General features: G+C 39.1%; 1 protein-coding gene across 12 annotated transcripts in view; it reads left to right on the top strand.

Moving 5' to 3' along the window:
• LOC105463895 (DENN domain containing 1A) overlaps positions 1-18,916 on the top strand; it is a 547,224-nt gene that overhangs the window by 45,734 nt on the left and 482,574 nt on the right. For 11 of the 12 annotated variants that reach the window (XR_011612854.1, XM_071078302.1, XM_071078304.1 and 8 more), the window contains exon 2: positions 3,079-3,149. Coding sequence is in view for 11 of the 12 variants with exons in the window: in XM_071078304.1 (XP_070934405.1) it covers positions 3,079-3,149 (71 nt within the window). In the remaining variant the exon portion in view is untranslated. Of the gene's footprint in view, positions 1-2,897; positions 3,150-18,916 lie in introns of those variants that run through there. The other variant, XM_071078301.1, reaches the window with a different exon arrangement.

Below are 18,916 nucleotides of genomic sequence, written 5' to 3'. Positions count from 1 at the left end.
GGCTAATTTTTTGTATTTTTAGTAGAGACGGGGTTTCACCATGTTAGCCAGGATAGTCTCGATCTTCTCACCTCGTGATCCACCCGCCTCGGCCTCCCAAAGTGCTGGGATTACAGGCTTGAGCCACCGCGCCCGGCCAAATGTGGGAAGCCCTAAAGAACCTCCATGAAGTCCTAGGATCCTGAAGAACACACTTTGAAGGCTGTTATATTAATAAAGAAGGAATGAAATTCTGAGATGAAATTCAGCCAGTTGCAATCTAGGCTTAAGAAAGACACTTTGAGGTTTCAGAGAGAATCTTCCTGATGCTCTTCAGATTATACTACCTATTACTCATGAAAGATGACCTTAGAATTTCCCTTTCTTTCATCAAATGTTCTACCTTAAGATCTTTTGAATGAAAGGGGTGTTTGCATATGGTATCTTCCACAAATATTGGGTCCCATATGCCAAAGATGCCAAGATCATTTTGTACCCTCTTGCAGGGAAAAAAGAGCACAACAGATTTTTAAGGTCCTCTTGAAACTTCAGTTTACTTAATTTTTTATAAGTAAGATACGGTGACTTAATGTCTGATTTAAAAAATAAGTCTGTTTGACAAGGTATATTTAAATACCTTGAATTTTAGAGCAGCCAACTCTTTGCTACAGACACTTGAAAGCAAAAGCCCATGTTTCTCTTTGGGGAAGAAATGACGATTTTACACCCCTGAAGTAAGTAGATTCCTGATTCACAAAACACACATTTTTCTTTTCCCTCCTAAGGACGTAGAGGGAGTATTACCATTTTTTACTGAGTGTAAAATGTCATTATTTATAACATGAGCCATAATTTAAGGTATTACTAAGAAAGAAAAAAATGCTGGCTCTTAGAATTGTAAAATGCTATCGGTTGTAAGAGATGTGAAAATGACGGCCGGGCGCGGTGGCTCAAGCCTGTAATCCCAGCACTTTGGGAGGCCGAGGCGGGCGGATCACAAGGTCAGGAGATCGAGACCACAGTGAAACCCCGTCTCTACTAAAAATACAAAAAATTAGCCGGGCGCGGTGGCGGGCGCCTGTAGTCCCAGCTACTCGGGAGGCTGAGGCAGGAGAATGGCGGGAACCCGGGAGGCGGAGCTTGCAGTGAGCCAAGATCGCGCCACTGCACTTCAGCCTGGGCAACAGCGTGAGACTCCGTCTCAAAAAAAAAAAAAAAAAAAAAAAAAAAAAGAGATGTGAAAATGTTGGGGGAACAGTTCATGCTAGAATCAAGTGAAATAGGATTTGAGGACCAGGAGGCGTGAGTTCTGGTCCTGGCCATGTTTCTAGACAAGTCACTTTAGACTCCCTTTGCCTGAGGTTGCTCATTTGTACGACTGGAGTAATGCCTGACACACCTATCTCGCAGGATTATGACAATGACGAAATGAGATAACTGAGATTGCTATTTTGAAAAGTAGATACCACTGGGCATATTAAAAGTATTTATTTGATGTAAATAAATCCTTAGACATGATTAGGCAACTCAGAAAGTTTCTTACCTCATCTTTGTTGTCAGATTTAAAATAGAATTAAGTTACAGATATTTGAAAGTACATTTTCTTCTGCTAAATGGTTTTTATTTCATCTGGAAACATCTTTTTATGGTAGTTTTGAAATTAAAGAGAAAATGTTAAAATGGTATAACCACAATGCTCTTATTATCTGCAATTAACCGTTAACATTCTGTTCTGTGATCTTTTAAAAATTTATGAACTATTGGCCGGGTGCAGTGGCTCCCAGCACTTTGGGAGGCCAAGGTGGGCGAATTACTTAAGGTCAGGAGTTCGAGTCCAGCTTGGCCAACATGGTGAAACCCCATCTCTACTAAAATACAAAGGATTAGCCAGGTGTGGTGGTGTGTGCCTGTAATCCAAGCTACTTGGGAGGCTGAGGCAGGAGAATCACTTGAACCCGAGAGGCAGAGGTTGCAGTGAGCTGAGATTGTGCCACTGAACTTCAGCCTGGGCAACAGAGTGAGACTGTGTCTCAAAATAAATAAAGAAATTTATGAACTATTATGAAATAAAAAAAGAGTATAATAATGAAAATTCATATACTTACCATTGCCAATACAGGTGAAGGCCCATTAGAATCCTGAAGATCATGAACTATCATGAACTACATGGGAACAGTGTCTTACATTTAGATTGGCATCTTGTCTTCACAGTAATCTAGTGAGATACACTGTTCCTCTTGTTTAAGTCTTGAAAACCTGTAAATAAACAAGTTAATCTTGTCATATTTGTGCTTTATCCTGGAATATACTGAGGAGAGGGCTACTTTGTGCTGGTGTTGCCTTGGTCTGAGTTTCCTCAGATTTCTACCTCTGGGTTTGGTGATCTAGCTGTGGAAACTGGAAATATGACATCTGTAAAACCATAGTAATAGCTAGCCTATTATGTGCCAGACATCATGCCTAGACAATTTGTGTGTGTGTATGTGTATATATGTGTATATAATTTTATACCTATATATGTATATAATTTAATATGTATATAATGTATATGTATATAATTTTATTATTCATTTTTGAGACAGTGTCTCACTCTGTTACCCAAGCTGGAGTGCAGTGGCATGATCTTAACTCACTGCAACCTCCACCTCCTGGGCTCAAGTGATCCTCCTACCTTAGCCTCCCAAGTAGCTTGCATTATAGGTGTGAACTACCATGCCTGGCTGATTTTTGCATTTTTTTTGTAGAGACAGGGTTTTGCTATGTTGCCCAGGCTGGTCTTGAACTCCTGGCCTCAAGTGATCCTCCCACCTTGGCCTCCCAAAGTGCTGGGATTATAGGCATGAGCCACCACACCTGACGTGGTGATATAAATATATATATATATATTTAATTTTACAATAATTCTTCTGGCTAGGTGTTTTCATTTTGTAGTTTAGGAAGGCATGGGCTCAGAAAAATAGAGTAGCTGGTCCGAAGTTCCATGGTCATTAAGTTGTGAGCTGATGATTTCCATGAAGGTCTGTTTAATACCACAGCCTACATGTTCTATACCAAGCTGCCTCAATCCTCATCAGTAATCATGATCTGTTTCTTTTGTAGGCAGAATCCAGAGACCACATTTGAAGTATATGTTGAAGTTGCCTATCCCAGGACAGGTGGCACTCTTTCAGGTACTTTGCATGTTTGATTATGATTTGGTATGTTACTTATTGTTTGAGATAGCCATGCACACGAGATAATATTTTAATATGAGTAAATGGTTATTTGTCTCTAAGTATGTTTAAGTGCCTTTTTCCTTTTATTCATGCCCACATTATCCTAGGAAGAAAGGAGAACGAACACATAGTGAATAGTCTGAATTAAGAGTTCAAGCATAATAGGCTTGAAGTATGGCTTTATTCATTGTAATCATTGGGTCTTGGTTTGCATCTTTCACAGATGCCTGGAAGTCAACTATTTAGTGTGAAATATTGTCACCTTGCTAATGAGCAGGGCTTCACCTCTAGTCTAGCTTCCTAATGGTATAATTAGATTATAGGATACAAAATAATATAAAGGGAATTCTCTGCCACTAATCTAGAAGGAGATGCTTGGACTTAATTTAGTAAATTTTATGTCTGCTGGCAAAAGAAGGTTGAAAATTAGTTGAAGGAAACACCTCCTCTGGCTTTAGCTTTTGGGCTAATTTGGATATGTGTTCCTGGACAAGAGGGTCCTAGGAAAGACCAGGGTACCTTGTGCAGGCAGCGTGTATCACTTCTTGACCTAAAATCTTTCTTGGTTAATGAGAAAAATAACCATATGATCTAGTATTCTTTTTCTTGGTGCCTAAGAGAGTGATACATTTTGCCAAAGGTATGCTTAGGACTCTTGGTCCACCCACAAAAACACCTGCATATATTAATATTATTATTATTTTTTTGAGACGGAGTTTTGCTCTTGTTGCCCAGGCTGGAGTGCAACGGCGTGATCTCGGCTCACTGCAACCTCTGCCTCCTGGGTTCAAGCGATTCTCCTGCCTCAGCCTCTCAAGTAGCTGGGATTACAGGCATGTGCCACTACACCCAGCTAATTTTGTATTTTTAATAGAGACAGGATTTCTCCATGTTGGCCAGGCTGATCTCGAACTCCTGACCTCAGGTGATCCCCCCGCCTCGGCCTCCCAAACTGCTGGGATTACAGGCATAAGCAACCGTACCCGGCCTATATTAATATTATTTGGGGTATAGAGATAGTGAATCTACTTGGATTAGAAACTTGGAGTAATCAGGATTCCAATGGTAGTTAGGCTCTTAATTGGCTTTACAGCCTTGGGGATATGTTCTGTTATTTTAATTAGATTGTAATAATTGTAAACATTATTTGCTACCTTTCACTGAGTACCTGTTGTTATTCTATATGCTGGACATATATAGTGTCATTTGTTACAATGCATTTTTAAAGGTAGTTGGGCGGCATCCTCATTATACCTATGAGAAAATAGAATCCCAAGGAGGTGAAGTAACTTACGAAAATCATATAGCTACAGTGTGATAGCCAGGATTTTTGTCTAAGTCCTCTTTGCTCTGCTAAGTTGCCTTCTTGAGGGTAGTGACCATGCTGTACACATCTCTACATGTCACCTGCAGGGCTTTGCACCATGTCACCAATAGTTGTTGATGAAAATGAATGAGTTTTCCTTTATAGCAAATGTGTGAATAACTGTGCTGTACTTTTTGGATTATCTAATGAAGGCCATGAAACACATTACAAATTTATGCTTGTCCTGGAAGTAGAACGTGTGCATCTGTGTTAAGTTATGCCTCTTATTGTACATGGAAACCATTGGGTTTCAAAGGGAATTCTCTGTTCCCAGGTGTGTATATGCAGGAGCACTTCATAGGCTGACTTTACAGAGTTACCATTTGACAGTGGCTGTGATTTAACGATAAACTTAAGGACAAAACATTTTCTTATTTCTACAGTTGCTAATGTTTTTCCCTTTCAGTGCTCTAGGATTTTTTCCCCAAAGTTAAAATTAATTTTTTAATATGAACAAAATCTGAAAGGTACAGATGAAATGGAAGAATGAACAAAGTGAATAGCATTTATACTACTTCCTATTTCAGCCATCTCATTCCTCTCCCTATAGACAACACCTTTGTTTAACTCTACAGTTTAATTTTTAAACTCTTATTTTATGTATTTATTTTCATGAGATGGAGTTGCTCTCTTGTCACCCATGCTGGAGTGCAATGGCGTGATCTCAGTTCACTGCAGCTTCCACCTCCTGGGTCAAGTAATTCTCTTGCTTCAGCCTCCCAAGTAGCTGGGATTATAGGCATCCGCCACCACTCCCAGCTAATATTTATATTTTTTAGTAGAGATGGGGTTTCACCATGTTGGCCAGGCTGGTCTTGAGCTCCTGACCTCAGGTGATCTACCCACCTTGGCCTCCCGAAGTGCTGGGATTACAGGTATGAGCAACCGTGCCTGGCCTATTTTTTTTAACTTTTTGTTTTGCAAGTATCTTATTTTATTATTACTTTTGAGACGGAGTCTCGCAGTGTCGCCCAGGCTGGAGTACAATGGCGTGATCTCGGCTCGCTGCAGCCTCCACCTCCCAGGTGCAAGCGATTCTCCTGCCTCAGCCTCCCAAGTAGCTGGGATTACAGGCGCCCACCACCATGCCCGGCTAATTTTTTGTATTTTTAGTAGAGACAGGGTTTCACTATGTTGGCTAGGCTGGTCTCGAACTCTTGACCTCTTGATCCACCCACCTTGGCCTCCCAAAGTGTTGGGATTACAGACGTGAGCCACTGCACCTGGCTCTTATTTTTTAATTAGTATAAATTTAGGGGGTACAAGAGCAGTTTTGTTACGTGCACATATTGCATAGTGGTGAAGTCTGGGCTTTCAGTGTACCTGTCACCTGAATAGTGTACATTGTACCCATTAAGTAATTTCTCATCCCTCAGTCCCTCCCACTCTTTTGAGTCTCCAGTGTCTATTATTCCACACTCTATGACCATGTGTACACATCATTTAGTTCCCACTTACAGGTGAGAACATGCTGTATTTGACTTTCTATTTCACTTAAAAGAATGGCCTCCAGTTCCATCCATGTTGCTGCAAAAGACATTTTTTCAAATTTCTTTCTTTTTTTTTTTTTTTTTTTGAGACGGAGTTTCGCTCTGTCGCCCAGGCTGGAATGCAGTGGCCAGATCTCGGCTCACTGCAAGCTCCGCCTCCCGGGTTCACGCCATTCTCCTGCCTCAGCCTCCCGAGTAGCTGGGACTACAGGCGCCTGCCACCATGCCTGGCTAATTTTTTTGTATTTTTAGTAGAGACGGGGTTTCATCGTGTTAGCCAGGATGGTCTTGATCTCCTGACCTCATGATCCGCCTGCCTCGGCCTCCCAAAGTGCTGGGATTACAGGTGTGAGCCACCACGCCCGGCCCAAAAGACATTTTCTCATTCTTTTTTATGGCTGAGTAGTATTCCACATTTTCTTTATCCAGTCACCCATTGCTGGACACTTATATTGATTCTATATCTTTGCTATTGTAAATAGTGCTTCTCTAAACATATGAGTGCAGTTATCTTTTTAATGTGATTTATTTTCCTTTGGGTATGTACTTGGTAATGGGATTGCTGGATCAAATGAATTGTTTTGAGACTATTTTAAGAGTTACAAGAACAGTCCAGTGCATATGCTCTTTCCTTAGATTTGCCAGTTGTTATTATTTTGCTGCATTTGCTTTATCACCCCCCCAACGCATACACAGCACATACGTGTGCATGTGCATATACGCACACAGAATTTTTGCTGAATCATTTAAGAGTGAGTTGCAGACATTATGACCCTTCACCCCTGCATATCCAGGAGATATTCTGGATGTATCTCCTAAGAATAAAGACATATTCTTATATACCCCTAGTATAATGATTGAAATCAGAAAATTTAATGTTGATACAATGTCGGTTGCCCATATTTAAATTTAATCAATTGTTATATCATGTCCTTTATAGCATTTTCCCTATGATCCAGAATCCAATCCAGAATCATGCAGTCCATTTAGTTTTCATGTCAGTTTACTTCCTTTCAGCTCAGAATGATTTTTACAGCCTTTCTTTGTCTTTTTTGACACGTTTTTGAAGAATTTGGGTCTGTTGTTTTGTAGAAAGTTCCTGGATTTGTATCTGTGTGATTGGATCTTCATGGTTAGATGAAGGTTATGGGTTTTTGGTAGAAGTATCTCAAAAGTGATATGTGTCCTTCAGTGCATCCAGTAAGCAGGCACATGATGTCTGTCCTGTTATTTGTGAAAAAGTACATAAAACATATGTATAGTTTAACAAATAAGTATAAAGTGAGTAACCATGTTATTACGATCCAGGTTAAGAAATATAATGTTACCCAGTTCTTCAGAAATACTGGTCCTGGCAAGAGGGACCCCTGACTTGGCCTGCTGCTTTAGAGGGATCTGCTTTGTCCCTCCTCTACCAATGCCCTTTCCACAGGGCAAGGAGTCTCTGGAGCCTACGGAATATGCTCACTTGGAGCCTAGACCCTTCCATCCTAGACCATGCTTTGAGCACCCAGCATCTCAGACCTTCTTGCCCAAATGGCCCTGAGCTTTTTTCTGGAGCCTGTGTGAGTCTTTCCCCTGGGGTCTGTCCTCCTGGGAGTGGACTATGCTGCTGGTGTATACATCCCTAGGTATAAGGGGCGGTCTAAGGATAGCTGTCAGTGGGGAGTAGAGTATGGGATAGAGCTTGTAGTGCAGGATGGAGAGGGGGCAGTGGGCAGTGAGCCAGTGGCCAATTTGCCCTGCACCACTGCTTTTCTCCATGGAATGCAAATACAAAACTCAATATGAACCTGGTCTTCTTGTTAGTTGTAAAGGTATATTTATTATGGCAGGAGGATAGAAAATATTTAATAGTTTGTATGCTTGTTTTATAACTTTTAAATATGTAAATATTCAGATGTATGGTCTGTAGGTCTCTATTTGAACCCTCGCCTAAGCCCTGTAAATGTTACAGGTGGGTTTGCCCAGCACCCCAGAGGCCCCTCCTCACTCCCTCCCTCCCTCCCTTTAGAGGTAACTACTAGCCTGACTTTTATGATAGTCATCTGTTTGTTTTTCTTCATAGTTTTGCTGCATAAGTATACCTTCTTGAAAAATAAAATTTAATTGTGCCGCCTTCTGAATTTTATAGAAATGGAATTATTCTGTATGTAGCTCTGCTGCTTTTTTGCTTAATTATGTTTGAAAGGATCTTCCATGTTGTGTGTAACTGCAGTCATTGATTTTCATTGCTGTGTAGTGTACTATAGAATTATTTCAGAATTTAGTTATCCATTCTACTATTGACCTTTGAAGTTGTTCGCAGTTTTTGGCTACTATAAGCCATGCTACTGTGATCTTTCTTATGTATGAATCCTGGCACATGTAAACATACATTTCCATATTGAACATACTTGATTACTGAATCATGCCACACTTTTACAAAATGGATTGTGCTAGTCTGCTCTCACCTGCAGTGTTTGGTAGTTTACACTTATTGCTCTACAACTTCATCAGCCCTTGGTACAGATTTGACTTTTGCCAACCTGATGGTTATGTAGTAGTATCTCCTTGTTGTTTTTAGTTTGCATTTTGTTGAAGATTAATGACATTGAACACCTTCTTATACACATATTGGCTTCTTACTTCTTTGTTTATTAATTAGAGACAAGGTCTTGCTCCCTTGCCCAGCTGAAGTGCAGTGGTGTGATCATGCAGGTCTTAAACTCCTGGGCTCAAGTGTTCCTCCCACCTCAGCCTCCTTAGTGGATGGTACTAGCCTCCTTAGTAGCTGGTATAGGCTTACTGGCCTCTTGAATATCTTTTATAAAGTGCTCATTCAAGCTACTTGCTCATTTTTAAAATTGAGTTTTCTACCTTTTCCTCATTGGTTTATAGGAAATTGTTTATATACTATGGATATTAATTATCTGGTTATATGTGTTACAGATACCTTCTGTGGTTTGTCTTTCACTCGATGGTATCTTTGACCAAAACATCTTGGTTTTCATATGGTATAAATTTAACAGTATTTTTCTACTCTACAGATATGAAGATATTTTCCAATATTTCCTTTTTTTTCGTTTTTTTTTTTTTGTTTTTTTTTTTTTTTTGCTTTTTAGATTTTGTGTAGAGATGGGCTCTTACTATGTTGCCCAGGCTGGTATCAAACTCCTGGATCAAGTGATCCTCTCACTTCAGACTCCAAAGTGTTGGGATTATGGATGTGAGCCACCTCTCCAGGCCCAATATTTTCTTTTAAGAGATAGATAGAGCCAGGCGCGGTGGCTCACGCCTGTAATCCCAGCACTTTGAGAGGTTGAGGCGGGTGGATCACAAGGTCAAGAGTTCGAGACAATTGTAGCCAACATGGTAAAACCCTGTCTCTGTTAAAAATACAAAAACCAGCCAGGCATGGTGGTGCATGCCTGTAGTCGCAGCTACTTGGGAGGCTGAGGCAGGAGGATTGCTTGAACCTGGGAGGTGGGGATTGCAGTGAGCCAAGATTGTGCCACCATGCTCTAGCCTGGGTGACAGAGTGAGACTCCATCTCAAAAAAAAAAAAAAAAAAAAAAAAAAAGAGATAGATAGCTTTGCCCTTTACATCTAGGTCTTTAATCTACTAGGGATTTTAGTTTTCTATTGGATAATTAATATTCAGAAAAGTTAACCTCTAAATTTGATTCCTTATCAGTGATTTTTAAAAATTGAGAGACTAAATAAAGCTTATTTACTACGATATGCTATGTCTGTACTTAAAACATTTTATAAAGTGATCAGGTACTTCAAACCATACCTAAAACATTACCTAATGATAAAAAGATGTAAGGTGAGAAAGGGTAAACTTTAGGGACAGTTTTTTTTTTTCCATTGATTGCTTTTAATGTCTACACTAGTGAAGTCATGTATTGTAAACTGTCCCTCCTGTGTTCTGTGCTCTGAAGAGCGTCTCATGACATCTGTGGAAGGGACATGTGATCTGCCAGTTCTACTTAGAAATTGCATTAAGGCCCCTAACACTGAATTGGAACACTTTCCAAAGATTGTACAAATAAAATTTGAGTACACAAGCTGAACTCCCACATTTTAGGAATTCGTAAAATTTTCTAGTTACTATTTACCAGTGAATAAACTGTCACTTAATATTTGATTTCTGGTATCTTTTGTCTGCTTCTACAACTTTACTTGTTTTTAATGCAACTTATGTTTGCCTTTTTCTAATATGTAATGCATTATTTTTGCCATTTTAGATAATTACAAAGAATCTGCTTTAAGATTAGTCTTTGTTCCTGAGATCTGCATCTCTGATCTGTGCCAAAGTATCTGAAAAACTTAGATATAAACCTTACGCTGTACAGTACTAGTGTCTGGGCATAATCTTCCCTTTGAAGTTTGTTTGCATCCCCCTAGAGGGATTAATTCCCTGCTGTGAGAAGGTGGGTTAGAAAGCACTGAAACTACTTTATGGGTCCTTAATTGGAGGATTTAGTATACATTTTGTTCTGTAAACTTCTGTGGGAGTTTCATTCTTACAATTTTTCTTATACTGTGATATGTTATGTTTTTATTGTAAATTAAAGTACATATACTCACATTTTTCTTGTTATTTAATGCATACTGACAGATTATCCTGATGTGTGTGTTTTTTTCCATTTGTCTTTAAATTTTTAGTAGCTTGTTTTCAGATTAGTTCTTGAGTATGTGTAAAATTTTAAACTTCTTGGAAAATGATGAACAAGAGAAAAATTATCACTCAATAACTACTGTTAATGTTTCAGTATCTTTATTTCCTTATAGTCTTCTTTTGTGTGTGTGTCAGTGTGTGTGTAAATAAAATGTAAAAACTTTTTTTCTGAACTCTCAGCTATATGCTTTTTCCTCACTCTCTCCAATTATTCATTAAGCTTTCCCTAAAATTATTAATGTAGATTTGTAGAAATCATTTTAGTTGCTATGAATTATTACATCATGTTTATGTGCTACATTTACTTATAATGGAATCTTTAGGTTGTTTCCAAAGTTCTGTTATAAATGATGTCAGTGAACATCTTTGTGTATAATGCTTGTCAGTTTATGTATGTAATTTAAATACTTTTAAAAAGTTGTATCATTTTGAGGAGATCTTTGATCTACTTTGTTCTTAATTTTTGTATGCTTATTTTTTTTTTTTGCCACTCTTCATTTTGTGACTCCAATTGGTGTATTTGTTCAAGAACCCACCTTTACATAGGGATCCCAGAAAAATCAAGACAGTTAGCTCAAATTGCAAAAACTCTGAAGTCTGAATTCAGCCTGTGCGACCAAAGGTCTCGGAAGAGGGTGCTCTTGTAAGAGAGATCAGCCTGCAAGGTCCCATGATCAGATGGCACTGGCCACGCAAAAACTCTGGAATGCTTTTCAAACCCAAGTGTCTCATTACAGCTGGCATCTTAGCCTGCTGCGGGCACTCTTCTTGGGCAGATGCTTAGCACTGGGAGAGTGGCAGCATCAGGTTTGTCAGAGCTGCTTGGCAGACTAACTTCCTCCTGTGTCTACCCCACTTTCCCCTACCCCAGGCCCCAGCATTTTCAGTGCATTAGCCCAATGGCCACTTTTTAAAAAGAATGGGGTGGTTAGGTTGAAAAACTGTTGGGGAACTCTGAAAGGAATGCCTAAGACATGGTGCTTTGGTTGCTGAGTTTCTCAGATATGTGGGTGTTAAGCAGCAACCTACAAAAAAAAAACTTTGCTTAGAATCTCTTAACTAACTATACACATTTCTATATTAGCAGTATCATGAAGAAAGCTGAGTTTTTGCTGACTTAAAATTTTGAGAGCCAAATTTGTTATTCTGAAGTTTAACTTTCATTTTATAGGACTGTAAATTGTGGTCTAGGAGCTTCACCTGAATATCTGTGATCACAATGGATACTCAAAATTATTAGACATTTTAAAAAAGCTGATTTAAAAAACATGATGTTGGCTGGGGGTAGTGTCCCACACCTGTAATCCTGGCACTTTGGGAGGCTGAGGCAGGTGGATTGCTTGAGCTCAGGAGTTCAAGACCAGTCTGGGCAACATGAGGAAACCCTGTCTTTACTAAACATTACAAAAACACAGCTGGGTATGTGGTGCATGCCTGTGGTCCCAGCTACTCAGGAGGCTGAGGTGTGAGATCACTTGAGTCCAGGAGGTAGATGTTGCAGTGAGCCAAGATTGTGCTGCTGCACTCCAGCCCAGGCAACAGAGCTAGACCCTGTCTCGAAAATAATAATAATAATACAATGAAAAACAACTTGCTGTCTATTTAGAAGTGGTATGGCGGGGGTTGGGGGAGCTCTTTTGAGAGTCAGCTTTTATTCCAGATTAAAATGTTCTAGAGAGATATTAATTAAATTCATCTTATTATTTTCATTAATTATGGCAGTGAATGACAGCAAGATTGAAGAATGGTAATAGAATAGCTAACTTTCCTTAAGTCCTTATTATTCCCCAGGCACTTTTCTTAATATTACTTTCTTAAAGCTCGAACAGTTCTCTAAGATGGCTCTTATGTTTGAGGAAACTGAGACTCAAAGAGGTTTACTTGCCCAGGTTGGACAACCACAAAGTCGTAGAAGCATGAAAAAATAGCTGGTTAGGCCAGCCACGGTGGCTCACACCTGTAATCCCAGCACTTTGGGAGGCCAAGGAGGGCAGATCACGAAGTCAGGAGATCGAGACCATCCTGGTCAACATGTTGAAACCCCGTCTCTACTAAAAATACAAAAATTAGCTGAGTGTGGTGGCATGTACCTGTAATCAAGCTACTCAGGAGACTGAGGCAGGAGAATCGCTTGAACCTGGGAGGCAGAGATTGTGGTGAGCCCAGATTGCACCACTACACTCCAGCCTGGCAACAAAGTGACACTCCATCTAAAAAAAAAAAAAAAATTAGCTGGGTGTGGTGGTGGGCACTTGTAATCTCAGCTACTCAGGAGGCTGAGGCAGGAAGATGACTTGAACCTGGGAGGTGGAGGTTGCAGTGAGCTGAGATCATGCCACTGTACTCCAGCTGGGACAGCAGAATGAGACTCCATCTCAAAAAAAAAAAAAAAGCTGGTTAATATTACCTGCATGTGCAGTGGTTAGAACAGTCAGATAAGGTTAATGTGGGGACAGATAAATCAGGATTGTGCAGAAAATCAGGGGATATGTGGTTTTATTCATGAACTATACAAGGGATTCTTGTAGTTGTTTTTTAAGTCAGCACTATTCAGCTATTCTACATTTTTTTATCTTGCATTTTCCAGTGAAAGTGAATCCATCTTATGGAGTATTTGGTCTGGGCCCTGATTCTTTTTTGTTTGTTTGTTTGTTTTTTTGAGACAGGGTCTCGCTCTCATCACCCAGGCACTCTTAAATAACTCTTTCAGTGGCATGATCATGGTTTACTGAAGCTTTGACCTTCCTGGCTCAGGTGATCCACCCACCTCAGCCTCTCCAGTAGCTGGGACTACAGGTGCAGGTCACCACACTCAGCTACTAATTTTTTGTAGAGATAGGGTCTTGCCATGTTGCCCAGGCTGTTCACGAACTCCTGGGCTCAAGAGATCCTCCCACCTCAGCCTCCCAAAGTGTTGGGATTACAGGTGTGAGCCACTGCAACTGGCCTGGACCCTGATTCTTGATACTATAGTTGGGACAAATTGCCACTCAACTCAAAAGACATGGATTATTAAAAACATTTTTCGTAAATTTTCCTGGCTCTAAGTATTTGACCTGCTAGTTAGAAAAAATCTTGCTTGGGATAGAGATGTGGAACTTCATCTAACTGTACTTTTTTCAGCTGATTTTAAAGTCAGGGATAGCTGACTTGTTCAGAAAAATAAAGCTTTACTGAAGATATCACTATGAGCTTGTAATATGCCTTGTCTCTTTTTCTCAAGATTGCTGTAATAATGATTATTTCTTTAAACTAGAGGTGAGCCTAATGAGAGCTCATTGTAATAAAACTTTTGCCTACCGCCTAATGAAGTAAGAAGTATTATTCTAATTATATAGGTAAGAAAAAGAGGGCTCCATGAGCACAGGGATTATGTCTTGCTTGCACGTGTGTACTTCGGTAGCTAGAAGAGTGCCTGGCATACAATAGGCCCTCAAGTATTGAATGATTAAATCTTAGAGCTAGGAAGCAACTTGTCCAAACGACAGAGTTGGGATTTGAATTCTAGTGTGACTGTGTTCTTTAAAGAAATTTATGAAAACTATCACACACATTATATAATACATATGTATGTATACAGTTTAAAGAATAAATGAAAATGCACATATCCACCACTTAACTTAGAAAACAGAACATTTTGTATCTTTGAGTACTCCATTTATGCCTCTCTCAATTTGCCTTTCTCTACTGAGATCACATGTTGAATTTTACGTTAATTGTATATCCCTACTTGAAGCTTGTGCTTTTTATATAGTATGCTGATGCTCTAAATTGGTTGTGTAGAATGAGTTTGAATTGCTGTTCTTAGGAAGTAACAGAAAGTGAGCCATATATTTTCTTTTCTTAATGCTTAGTTATTTGAAGCAGATCCCAGATTTCTTCTTTTTCCTAAAGTGTGCAATTTAGGGACCATCTGGGTATAAATTATGATATAGGGGAGCCTTACAATTTTTGATTTATTCATGACAGTGTGGTTCTTCTTGCTATGTTAGTGGTTCACAATATTAGGCCTCAGGCCTTCTATGGTGGACCAGGAATTCATTGATTTACTAAACTTTGAAATCCTTTTGAGCAGTGAGTTTGTTGAATTTTAAAAATTCCCTCCACATGCCAATCTCGGAGTCTCATTTTCTCAACTCTAAAATGGGGCACTAATAGTGCCTATTTTAGTTGAAAGATTAAATGGGAATGCACCATGCATGGGACATGGAAAGTTCTTTATAAATGGGAGCTGTTATTTTAACTTGCTTTTGTTTAAGGCAAAAGTTTATATCTGTGTGGAACTCTGCTACTCAGCAACTGTTATCAAATTGACATAACTGAAAAACAGAAAGTAAAAGTAACTAGACAAAGTAGATTTCTCAGAGTCCATCCATTAAAACTTAAGTTCTTTATTCATAGAAAAGCCCTCTGCTTACGCCCTGAGTGCTTTAGTATGCCAGGAAGATTTCTCTGTGCAATATTGCTCAGCAGTTACTGGTCGTGTCAATGACATTAATCATTGTATTAGTCAAGATCCTTTTCACTGGAAGTGACAGAAACCAAATGAAATCTGACTTGAACAGCAAAGGGAATTTACTGGCTCTTAACACTGAGGAGTCCAGTGGTAAAACTGGCTTTGGGTTTTGCTGGATCTAGGTCTTCTACTCATATTTTCAGAAATTTTCCATATTTCTTGATTCTCTGTCTTCTGTGTTGGGTTCATTTCTGGGCAGGTGCTCCCTATACAGTGGCAAAGATGGTTATGAACAAATCCAAGCTTATGTTCCATCAGTTGAACCACCCAAATAGAAAAAGAGTGTCTTACTGTATTTTGAACCATAGTCCCAAGGCTGACTCTAATAGGCCCTGTTTGGATCATGTATCCATTCATGAACCAATAACCATGACTTTTGAGTTGTTGGTTGGAGGATAAGGGAGTGTGCTGGGGGAGCTGGGGGAGAATTGGGGGAGCTGTTCAGGACCACCTGGATCCTATAGCCTGAGAATGGGGCAGGGTAGTTCCTCAGAGGAAAATCTGCGCTATTACTGGAGGAAGGGAGAATGGATGCTGGGCCGCCAAAACAGATGTCCACTGCAGAGATCAAGAAGATGTTTGATTCAAAATATTCTTTCCAGAAAAGCAGTGAGATAATAATGAAACTTGGAAACATTTATAACTAAAATGATTTAAATAAAGTTTTAATGCTTAACAATATTGATCTTCAGGTTTCTTGAAAACTGCTGTGTAAGACTGACTTCCCCAGGAGTCTACATGCCCGAGGTCTTATTATCACACTTCTAATTCATTAATCACCTATTCTTTTAGTGTTCACTTTAGACTGTGCTAGACTCTGTAGAGAGTGGAACGTTCGCCCTATAAAACAGGAACTGGACCTCATGTTTTAAACGCTTAGAAGACTCAAAAAAAAAAAAAAAAAAAAAAAACCTTTAGGAAGTTATATTCTAGCTTTTGAACTTCTTTTGGTATTATTTCACAACACATTTTGCATTTCCTTCTTTGTGTTACACTGAAAATATGCGGTCCGCTCAAAGCCTTTCATTAGAAAAAGAAAGCTTCACTGAAGATATGACGATGAGCTTGCTTTGCCCAGCAGGAGACTTTAATAAGTTGCTCAATTTAAACACAGTTTTCTTACCTTTAATGTGTTCTTAGACATTCGAATTTTCTGCTCTCACGAAGGCTTATTTGAGGAGAAAATAGATGCAGATAAATTGCTGTCTAGATTATAACAATGTCCTTAAGTATCTTTGAATAATTTGTAATAAAAACAGTATAATGGCCAGTTTGTTAGACTTTGAAATCAAACAGACTTAGGTTCAGATTTCTTTTGCCACTCATTAATTGTCTGACCTTGGGAAAGCTATTTAAACTAAATTCTAGTTTGCCCATTGTTTAAATGGGACTTGTATCTACTTGGCAGGTTGTTTTATAAATTAGAGATAATATGTACTAAAATGCTTAAAACAGGAAGTGGTACAAACTAGACATTCTTGTGGTGATGTAATTTAACGTCATCCTTAAGTTAAAAACAAAAACCCCAAACTCCAAGCCAAAATCAAACAACACAGCTTCCAGAAATTGTACTCTCATTAAGAAATGAAATCTTCTTGTGATAGAATTTATTTAAATTCCTTTTTGAAGGGATTCAAATATTAGAATGATAGTAATTATTACTATATGAAAGATATGACAACTTGATAAAAAGAACACTGCCTGAACTGACTAATTTTCTTTTTCAGAAAATGTAGAATTAGTTCTGAGTTGTTCCCAGAAAAACACACTTTGGGCACATGAATAATTCAACCTATATATTTTTTTCTTCTACTTCTGTGTCACAGTTAAACTTTAACAAGAACGCAGTGATCAATCCTCAGCTACCAGAGTTTTTATTTAAACTGTCTACTTGTGAGAAAGAGCCAGATGCTGAGAAAATAAACTAGGATTAGCTTACTGGAACTCATTTCTGGAATATAGTGTAAAGTTTGTGTGTATTTAGCCCAGTTTTCTGTCCTCAGCAGTAATGATCCTGATACTTAGAATGATAGAACTAACTTCTTGAACATAAAGCACATTTTCCATTGGTTTGTTAGGTTGTGCTTACCATGAAAGGAAAAGTGACAAAAGTATTTGGGAAAGATTTTATATACAGACTGAAATGAAAAATATTTTCATCATGGCCCTCAATGAAGTAGAAAATCACCTAAGTGCTAAGTGGAACATTCATTTCCTCTTTCTAGTATTTCGGTTAACAGAAATACATCCCCCCCAAAATATAGTTAGAGAAATCTGGTTTAGAGGATGGTTTCTAGAGTCAGGTCATGTAGGTCAAAATTCTGGTTCCCCTACTTGAGACACATCCCTGTGTGATTTTGGGCAAATTATTTAATTTCCCTCCTTGTTTTAGTTCCCTATGCTGTAAAATGGGGATAAATGGGGATGATGGTAATATCTCATAGTGTTTGAGGATTCAGAAAAACAGTATTTAAAGAATTAAGCACAGAACATGGCACAGAGTTTTTCTCAGTTCGATCTATCATGAAGAAAAACAAATCGGATTTGTTTGTTTTGATCCTTCAAACTGGAAATTGAGGATCATCAGGAGTCCGCCCTGAGGGGACATCCCCTGATCCTGTCGTGAATGTTCTCATTCTGCACACATGGTGGAGGGGCCCTGGGACTGCCTGGGACCAGTCCTAAGACAGTTCCAGGCCCAGGGCCTTGGGAATGCTGCTTTAGGTTTTTTTTCTTACCTTTAACAGCCCCAGCAAGTCCAGTTTAGGCTTTAAAAAAGTTCTTAATCCCTGGGGTGGACCCTGGAACAAGCTGACCTAATTTCTCTTGTTTTTGCTGAATGGAGATTGAGTTGACTTGGGTTTTATTTAGGCTTCTTGGGGCCTGCTGCAGGATCACAGCTCAGGTCTAGACCCAACTGAAGTTGAGATTTAGATTTAGAGCTGAACACTGCTACATTTTTCACTTCTTGTTTTGAAAACTTTTTTTTTTTAAATTACACAGTTTATTCAGCAATATTTATTAGAAGTGTGAAAGGTGCTGGAGATGGGTGAGGACATTCCAGCAGAAGGAAGAGCACCTGCAAAGCTATAGAGGGATATGGATATTTAATTTCTTTTTATTAATAAAAACTATGATGTTCAGGTTCTGATTAGCATGAAGGGACCCTGGACAATCATGCTGAGTCTAAGAATATCAACTCCAAGAGGGCGAGGATCTTCATTTACTTGGTTCACTGATGTGTCCCCAGCACCTAGAACAGTGACTGGAATGTAACAGGCACTCAGTGTGTATCTGTTGGACCAATAAATGAGTTGACACAATTCCAGCTGATTGCAGATAACCTAGATATTTTGATTCATCTCTGCAGTTTTTATTGTTGATAAATATCTCATTTCCAGTGGGTTGAATGGCTACTCCATTTGCTGTATTGTTTTTTTTAATGGAAATTCACGGGTAGATCTAGGGGGAGGGCATTTATATTAGCGGCAGGAGTTCTGCTGCAGTTTTCTCTTCTGCGATTTTTCTGGAAGATGTTATTCTGCCTTTTCTATGAGCAGACGTGCTTAGGACGAAAAGTTTAAAGGAAGGCGCTCTCACATTCGTCTCCCTAGGCGAGGAATGCCTTTTCCTCCCCATTTACCAAGTGTCCATCAGACTTCCCACAGTACAATGAGGCATTTA

The sequence above is a fragment of the Macaca nemestrina genome, chromosome 14, assembly GCF_043159975.1.
Source record: "Macaca nemestrina isolate mMacNem1 chromosome 14, mMacNem.hap1, whole genome shotgun sequence".
Lineage (NCBI taxonomy): Eukaryota > Metazoa > Chordata > Mammalia > Primates > Cercopithecidae > Macaca > Macaca nemestrina.
The sequence above is the reverse complement of the archived record's forward strand: the minus strand, read 5'-3'. Positions and strand labels throughout refer to the sequence as shown.